The sequence below is a fragment of the Lycium barbarum genome, chromosome 2 (assembly GCF_019175385.1).
Source record: "Lycium barbarum isolate Lr01 chromosome 2, ASM1917538v2, whole genome shotgun sequence".
In the NCBI taxonomy this organism is placed as follows: domain Eukaryota; kingdom Viridiplantae; phylum Streptophyta; class Magnoliopsida; order Solanales; family Solanaceae; genus Lycium; species Lycium barbarum.
The window spans coordinates 130,647,440-130,657,163 of record NC_083338.1 but is presented as its reverse complement, the minus strand read 5'-3'; the positions used below and the strand labels follow the sequence as shown (position 1 = coordinate 130,657,163).

At 31.9% G+C, this 9,724-nt stretch overlaps 1 protein-coding gene across 1 annotated transcript; it reads right to left on the bottom strand.

The window, feature by feature from the left end:
- Positions 1-5,688: 5,688 nt before the first annotated feature.
- On the bottom strand, positions 5,689-7,983 carry LOC132627256 (peroxidase 64-like). Its single transcript, XM_060342503.1, has 4 exons — positions 7,780-7,983; positions 7,126-7,314; positions 6,504-6,666; positions 5,689-6,220 (listed from the first exon to the last, which is right to left on the bottom strand). The coding sequence occupies exons 1-4, from the start codon at positions 7,981-7,983 to the stop codon at positions 5,823-5,825; spliced, it is 954 nt and encodes a 317-aa protein (XP_060198486.1). The 3' UTR covers positions 5,689-5,822.
- Between the last annotated feature and the right edge of the window lie 1,741 nt (positions 7,984-9,724).

Here is a 9,724-nt window from a genome sequence, read left to right as displayed (position 1 = left end):
TCTGTACTATGCGAAATGAAACAGATCTTCCCTCCGTTAATAGTTGGGGTCAAATATGTCCTCGTCCGTTACTAAAATAGGTAAATTTGCCCTTATTTTCAAAAAGCGGAGGCCTAGCACCCAGTGATGCCACGTGTTTCACAATTAAGGATTATTTTTTAAAACAGAAGGCAAATTTGAACCTCTTACATAATTCAGGGAGAGTGTCTCCCTAAATTTACATTGTTTTTTTTTTTTTGTTCCTCCTTTCTCTCTTCCTGCCACTACCTTCATCATCAATGACCCTATATGTCCCCAAGGTTGGTTACATATAATGTGAGAAAGCAAAAGATGTCCCTGACTCTCTACATATTTAACAATAAACTTAACTTAAAGAGTATTATTGAAAAAATCTGCTATTTTGTAGATTATAATTGATTGTACACCTCACAAGATCTAAGACAAATTAAAATTTGCAATCTCTACGTAGTACGTATTATTATTATTATTATTATTATTATTATTATTATTATTATTATTATTATTATCAATTATCTTATTGTCTTGCTCCACGTGTCCGCTGAGCAGTTCTGAAGTAGCAAGACAAGTGAATGAAGGCGTCGTATGCAGTAGTGAATAATACGTAGATATAAATCATAGTGGCAAAGAAGTTTCAGCTGTTGAGATGGCCGAGTTGGTCATTATATTCTTATATTTTTACAAAAAGATTGTATTTTTCAAAATACTCAACGTTGGTTATTAATTTCTTCATGTGCTTTTTATAAAGAACATGTCTTCTCTTATAGATTGGACCAAAATGACACCTTTAACCACTATTTTACATGTCGAGGAAAACAAACGTTTGCAAATGAATGCCCAATTTATGAAACCTTGTATGCAGTTGTGAAGGATAAAATAAAAGATGAATCTATAATTAAATAGGAAATAAAATGTCATGTGTGTTTTTCTTTTGAGAAGAAGGAGAAGAGGACTTTCTTCATTCAAGAAAAACGGCTAAAAGAAAAGCACGTGAGAGGTTATATTGGAAGGAGCTAACTTTCTTTATTGCTTCTAACGAGGCCGAGTTAGTTCACATTGGCAACCTACGACCCAAATTCATATCCAACATAGTTGTTAATAGGTTAATGGAAGTGTTATGAAGAATATTAAAACAAAAAAGGTAAGTTTAATATCATAAATTGGGAGGAAAACTAATGTTATGAAGCGAAATTAGATGGGTGATCTCTGAAAATTAATTTTTAATTTTTTTTAAACTTTCCTTTTTTGGAGAATAAATAACTTAGGAGTCGTTTGGTTGCTGGTTAGAGTTATGCAGGTATTATAGCCTGTTTGGTCAAGTTTATTTTTTATTTTTCAAAAGTACTTATTTTTTCCAATAAGTGCTTATTTTTTAAAAAGTGAGGTGTTTGAGTAAGCTTTTGGGAGAAAATAAGTGTTTCTAAAGAATAGCAAAAACATTTTTTCATAAGCTAAAAAAATAGCTTTTGCCAAAAGCATTTTTTTTGAAAAGTACTTTGAGAAAAAATATACTTAGAAGCAATTTTTAAAAGTTTGACCAAATACTAATATATATCTATCTACATATATTAAAAGCACGACTAATTTTCGCTAAATGTTGAACGACCAAAATATCCTTTAAATGTTGAACGACTTTCATGCCCTTAAGTTTTTAAGTTAAGTCAGGATAAAATTTTAATTACTCATGATTTACTATTTAAAATATAGAAGTTTGAAACCAACACTTAAATAATAATACAATGTTTAATTAAATTTTGCGTAAATATAGGAGTTTGAAGTCCATCTACGTACGTACACCTCTAATTCTACTATGAACAAGATAGAGATTCAATTCCCTATTGGATTAAAACTTCAGATGTCCTGGGTTTTTCCAAGTGTTGTTCTCTTTCGGTTATACTGTTGTTTCCTACTTAAATGGAATGTAGTGTTTGGTTGAAGCTTTGCCTAATCAGCCTTGGAGGTGAAGGTCTCTGCTATTTTGATTTATGTTTGTCGCCCATATTGTCTTCTAAACTCTTACTGTGTTTTTGGTATTTTCATTATATGTGTATGCATACATATGTTTTCATATAGCTCATAATTGAGTTACTGATATTCGTCTTTTAAACTATTCACAGGTATATTAGTTCTCTATCAACAATTTTGTTTGATTTTCAATTATGGTATTTGTTATGAATACTTTTAATTGCTTTACATCACTTTTATTGTGATATCTTCACATTATTGTGGTTGGTATGAATAGTTTTAGATTTATTTTTGTTACTTTTCTTGAGATGTTTTCTGCACTTTGAAGAACAAAGACACATATTCTAATTTATGCTGAATTTATGCTCCCTCCTTTTTCTTTAGGCTAATTAAGTTCTTTGATGGATGGTTTAACCAACTATATTATATTTATCGATTACAGGTGCTCGGAGAATGGCCATGGAATTAGATCTTGAAGAACAATGCATCTCTATAAATAACTTTAGACGGTATGACGTTGAATGAGTAATAAAGGTATCAGTTATTCAAAGATGATGTCTAATAGCTTCTAACTCTTGACCCCTTTCGCAGTTCTTTCCATGTATCAGCTAAGCATATATCAAAGTCAAGGCCATGGGGAATAGCCTCTGCAAATTTGGTTGGTTCCTCAAAGAATTCCCACAATTTAACACTTATTTTTGTAAGTTTACCCTTTATTTTCTTGCTTTGCATAATAAATTATGGTTGTTGCCTGTTGGGGGTTATGCACTTCAAAAAAAAAAATATTCTTTCAGTTGGATATATTATAACTATTAAAGATTGTACTCCATCCTAACTCTTTGGGGTCTTTGAGATTAGATTTGCTTTTGATGGGGAGCGCTTTACACCTAAAATAGAACTTTCCAACCCGAATCCAAATTAGTCAGAAAAAACTACTAGACACTGGGCAAGAACACCAAAAAAAAATTAAAAAAAATTGGATATACTATAAGATTTAGAACTTTACTAATATTTAGGTAATCAAAGAAATACCTTTAAGTTACTTCTCGGATATTTCTTATTGAATAGAAATTCACTAGCAAATGGTAACGATAATACTTGATTATAGTTAACTTTCTCTTATACTAGATTATACTATGATGACCGTCAGGAGAAGTCTAACGTAACTCAAAGATGGTATCAAGTTTGTGGAGCTATCCTTGTGGTGACATTTTTTTATTTATTTATAACGTATAGAATCATATTAAGCTATGATCTGGGAGCATGCTTCTATGAGAATCAAGTAAAAATATTAGTATATTTTTCTATTCACACTAGATATTTGTTGCAAACACTGTTGCTAATTGTTAATCGATTTTTATGCCCTTAAAAACTTAAGTATTCGTTTAGTGAAGCAATTTAAAGCCGGATGTAATTGTAATATTCAAAATATTACCCAAGGGCCAAGGATACAATTTTATTTAAACAAGAACGGCAAAATAACGTGGATAAAGTATGTGTATTAGGCTATTGAATTCAAATTTGCTTCACAGTTGGACTTGAGCTAGAGATGTTCTTTTGAAACAAGAACGGCAAATAAGTGTGGATAGTATTAAGTTATTGAATCCAGATTCCCTTCAAAATTTGACTTGAGCTACATACCTAGATGTGCCTCTAATTTTATTCGGATTTTAAGTAGTATGTGTATGTGATTAAGTTCTTTTGCATGAAACCATGTAGAAAGGATTATAAGCCAGATAAAGTCACTACTCCATTTTTTTCCGTTTTCAAAATTGTAGATTGCTTTGGTTCAGGGTCATATGTATGAATTAGATGTTATGAGTACTCTTATTCGGCTCCTGTCTGGCTGTGGAGTCAATAAATATAAGGTTTTGCTAGATAGTTTTGGACAGTGACGGATCCAGAGCATAATTTAAAGATTCGCAGAAAGTCAACATAGATGAAAGTCACAAAATTTGACAAACTTCTCGAAAGATATTATCAATTCTGTCATCTGTTTATCTTTTTTTGTTTCCGACATTGTGGATTTTTTTGTATAAATTATAAGGGTCATATATATAAATTAGATTTTAATGAATACTTTTGCCTGGTTCCTGTCCGGCTGCCAAAGGATTAATAGATATACCGTCTTGCTAGGTACAAGTTAGGGGTTCACTGGTTCACAAAAATTAGGTAGCTTTTGCACAAGTTTTGCATATATAGCAAGACATTCACAATATATTTAAAAATAGTTGATTGTTAATCCAATTATTATGGATTAATTTGAGATAGCTATAGAAACTCATAAGCTCCAAATCCCGGATCCGCCTCTAACTTCGGATTGTTGTCGCTTTTTTAGGTGTCCGATGTTGAATTCTCTAACCACATTTGGCGTTTCGTCTTTCTATCTTTCTCCTTGAAGGCAAACTTCTATCTCTAATATTCTTTGAATTTTTTTCGTATTTATCTTGTTGAACAACTAATGTTAGGTATCCGGTGAAATAGTTAAGGTGCACGTAAACTGATTCGGACACAAGTCCACAATCATAAAGAAATTGATACTACAAGGATCCTAAGGACCAAAACTTGCTAGCATTAGGTACTAGATTAATCATCTATTTGAGGCATAATTTTTCCGTGTTGTTAAAATTTATGCTTTTAGAACTTATACTCTGTTTTTTTTTTTTTTTCAGAAATCGTTTTGTTCAAAGATTATCCTATCCTTAGGTCTATACAAGTAATGGTACCATGTAATTATTGATTTTGAAGCTTTAGCGCACATTCTTTTGATTTGAAAGGTTTGTTAGTCATTAAAGTTAATCCAACTTGTTCAGTAGGACTTTAATTCGTAAGGCAAATATTAGACAACTTCCAATTCTCTCGCTGAAAATCGAGTATAAAAACCTCCAAAATATCAGTGTTTAGGCTGTGTTTTAAAGCTGATTTTGTGAGTTTGTATCGAATGTGTTCTCGCTGGTAAATTCTTAGATTCTAGAGTCCTTTTGTGAATTTCTTAATTATAAGAATATTACTTTATTACTTACCATTAAATATCAGATTTTGATTTTCCCATCTCCTTCATGTTGATCGATTAGATGTGATATTTGTTGTGCTCACGTCACTCGGAGAAAGCAACTATGGTAATTTTTGTGTTTTCCACTATCATATGGTGTTATTTCACATTTATCCGCTGTGAGGATGAATATGTGAGTAAGATTTTACTTTTAAATATAACAAGGATTGCATCTCTAATGATGTTGGCCGCGCATCGCGCGGGTACAAACACTAGTAATAATAATAATAATAATAAAGTATATGTGTATATTCAATTGTTCTCTGAGTTATAATGTAAAACTTGCACCAAAACTTAAGTAGAAAGTGCGTAATGACTTAGCACGTTAATGTTTCATTTTTTATTGGAAATTATGAGTCCAACCTTGCTAAACCAAAAAAATACTTTTCATAGTCTCATCATCAGTGTATAATAGATGAAATCAAATAAAGAAAATAGGAATTTATTTCATCCAGCTTCATTTTACAATTAAATCATTAAGGATACAAAGAGACACCACCATCAAATAAATCCTCACAAACTCCTCTCAAAACTTTAGAAACACACTTTAGAGATTATTAACCCCACAAAAGAATAAAAAGCAAATCAAAATATAAATTACAAATACATAAAGCCTGTGAAAATTTTACCAATCACAAAGAACATAGCTTATTAGACAGGTTCATCACCTATTTCTTTTATTTTTCACCCGGCATTCGATACTTGCAATGAGCCTGGTTAAATCCGAATTCATGCCGAGAAATCCTATATTGGACGGTAAAATGCTCCATAATAAAGGCAACTTCATTTAATTAACAAATCTGCAATCATGCCTTATTTCTTGAGCAGAACCACTGATACTGCTCATTTTGATCATTGAACTAGCAAAAGCTTTAAAGAACTCATTTTGGGAAGTGGCAAAATTTGAAACAAGTGTTTTGGCCCTTGAATTTGTGAGCAACGTCGAATCCGAAGAGAAAATACCCTTCTTCTTCATTACTAACTTGTAATATACGTTATCGAATAAAAATGTCGTAGTATCCAATGTGGACCCTGCATTTTTCATTGTGTTTTTAACGGGGCATACTTTCTTTAAATTAGCTGCAAATGATACATCTAGTGTTGGATCGACATCGTTTTTCTTATCGAAGTTGTGGATTCTGTTTTCGAAGGATGAACAATGAGAAAATCCAAGAGTGTGTCCTCCTGAATACAAAAAAAAAAAAAAAAAAATGGACATATTTTAAGGTCGATGTACTAAATATGTAATTTTTGTATACAATACATCACTTATTTGAAAAAATTACTCAACTTTTCCTAAATATCATGAAAGTCACTAAACTACTTTTTATAATCAAAATATCGCTCAACTTTTACATAAGTAACACAAAAATCACTAAATTTATTTCTGTAAGCAAATCGTTTTGTGACTTTCTGTTGTACTTAGATATTTTTGTGAAATAAACTTATACTTATAGAGATTCTGTACCTGAAAGTGCCACTAAATCATCCAAAGAAAGGCCTCTCTGGGAGAAGCTTTGTTGCAATTGAGAGATGTTGAAAGTTGGACCAGGTAATTGTCTTGTTTCACTAGCCTTAGAAATTCGTCCATCTTTTCTACCTTTTGGCACGGCCCAAGTAGGTCCTCCAGACTAAAACCATTGAGAAAAATAAATAAGTAATTCCAACATAAGTCTTGAGAACCTTTAAAATACAGCAGCATGAACATAGTCCACATATTTTGAAAGTAATAGTCGTCTTATTATAGAATTATATTCTTCTTCATTAAGAATTTTAGGCGTGCCCTATTTGGACACAACTATTTAACTTGTATCCATTTTTCATTTTTTTTTTCTTAATGTTGAGAACAAATTCAGATATGCAGTGTCTGAACTTTAGTTATATGTGCCTGAAGTTTAAGTAAAAATGAATAAACTTTGGCCATATAAAATATTTCAGACACCTTTTTCCGTAACTTAAAAGGTCGTCTCAAAATTGGGTAGCCATTTTTCTATCGATAAAGTTTTCTATGGCGCAAATTCAAATTAATCGAGTCAGTTTCCAGACCCTGAATACTCATATGAAAAAGGTGTTGTTATAGTAGAACTCACAAGAGTAACAGCATCTCTGGCTGCGACAGCCAAAATATCAGCACAGGAGACAACTCCTGGACACATATTTTCGATTTCTTTCTTAGCAGTATCAATAACATGAAAAGCATGTAGTGAAATGTTAGGAGGTCCATCCTTCTCTGCTTGGTTGTTTTTTGTCGAATTCAGCAACACAGAACCGTCACAACCCTTCGATATAAAAAAAATAACACCGATATAAAAAATAAAAAAAAACACATAATAAATATGTCCTAAGATTACAACATAAAATGATCATTGTAAAAGAAAGTGCAAGTTTTCACTATTTGGTTTAAGCTTTTTGCACTGACCACAATTTAAGAGATATTTTCAGTATCATGTCATTTATAAGATAATTATGGATAAATCGTATAACAACAACTATGTCTCAATTTCAAACTCAAATTAGGGTCGACTATATTAAACTGACAATATTGTTGCTCAAGTTAAGCACATCTCGGTCTATAGGTACATCTTTATGATAAACATTAGTGATTGGTAAACGAATAAAAATAGTAACTAACATGCTAACACAGATTAAACTACACTGATAGTGAACAATATTTTTAAATTATCAATGTATATAACTTAAATCATTTCTATATTAAATAACAATGTATAGGAGTAGAAGTTTACCCTAACGAAACAATCATGGAAATGCATCCTTAAAAGAGCAGCTGGAACTGTTTTATCACTTGACATTGCTTTTTTTACAACTTGTGTGATGGTGGACTCCGCCTTGGGACAAGTTTTATCATAGTAATTGGAGCTAAGGGCATTCACACATGAAAATAGCACAGAAACAACTACAAAAGCAACAAGAAATCTTTGTAATGCCATCACGATTATCAAATATTGAAAGCTTGTATTTTTTTGTACTTAGCTATTGAGTGTGAGAACTAAGGAACTGTCCTATGAGTATTTAAAGGGAAAACATAGAGGGCAAAATTATGTGGACAATAGGAATAGTTGTTATCGGAATCTCATCATATGTTTGTTAGTAAGGTTGGTGATCTAGGACCACTAGAGTGACAACTAAAACTGGAGTTGTTTAACACATTTTTTAAATTTAATTCTTGTTTTATATGAGGTATGTTAATTGTCTTAAGCAAGAAATGATCCTAGTTCTAATAATCACTAATTTTATTTCTTTTGGCAGCTCACACACAAAGGCGAAAGCCAATGGTTGCTCAATCCCCACATGGGAATCAAGTTCAACACATTTTTATTTAATTCTATATGAGGCATGTTTATTTTTTTCAGCAAGGAAAAAAAATCTCAGTTCCAATAATTAGGGAAATAATTACCTATTTTAAATTTGTTTGGCAACTCAGAAAGAAACATATTTAATTTCTTAAGCAAGTCGGGTTTTCATTTTCTTAAACTAAAAGAACGATTCCGGATCCAACATTAGTCACCTATTTAAATTTGTTGGCAACTTGCTATGAGTAACATTACTGATTTCTCAATTTTCACAGCCAATTAAACAAGTGCCACATTCATTTGCTGCCATTTTATATTTGTTCGAACTATGAAAGAGTAACACTAATGACCAAAATTTAAATAATTCCAATTCCGAAAAAATGGTTTAATCAATTCAGAGGTATCAAAAGAAAGATGTTTGGGCCCGGGGGGAGGGGGGGGGGGGGTGAGGGTGTTATTCTGTCTAGAAAAAAAGAGGAATGCGCATTTACTTGAATCCAAATAAGATATTTAGTAAAACTCTTAATATTTTCATCAAAAGATGGATTTAAGTTATATAAGCAGACAGTGTAATAATTTTCTAAAAATCATCAATATAATTAGCTGTTATAATAGGTTATAAGCTATTCATTCTATTTTAGCAATTAAAAAACTATTAAAATAAATCTACATCCCACTATGTTTTAAGTTCAGGACGCAGAACTTAAACTTCCGAATCAAACCAACAAAATCATCCACTAACTTTTCAATTTTTTTATCACCAAATTTATATACTCGTAGTGCATGTAATACGTAAACCACACTAACTTTTTTTAAAATTATTTTTGGTAGCTTAATTATTTATCAAATTACCATCTATAACTTGTTTTTGTAACTGCAGTGTATTTCTCTAAAAATAAGGTACTTCTCTCCCACTTACTGTTACACCTCGGAAAATTTTCCGTTGATGCACAGTGAATGGGCTAACAAAGAGTACGAGGATACGGTATTTCAATAAGCTAATAATGATATGTGATGACCCTAAGTAAGATTTCAAAGACATCCGATGTTAGGCAAGAAAGTTGCCAAGAGAAGGCAAGGCACACGATAGGTATCGGACGAGAATTATGAGTAATAAGTTGACGACGGCTTAATGATGTTGTGGGGAAGATTTATAACGTCCCTTAGATTGTTAATGAAGTGTTGAACAAGTGTTAAAAAGATCCCATAAGGATTGGAGATCAAATGAAGTGGCGAACAAGTTCAGTGGACTGATGGGTTATACGGCTCATTATACGGACCGTATAATGGACCGCAGAACCATCACAGTGAGGATCACTCACTGGTGGGATTATACGGTTAGTTATACGGACCGTATAAATTTATATGGCCCGTATAA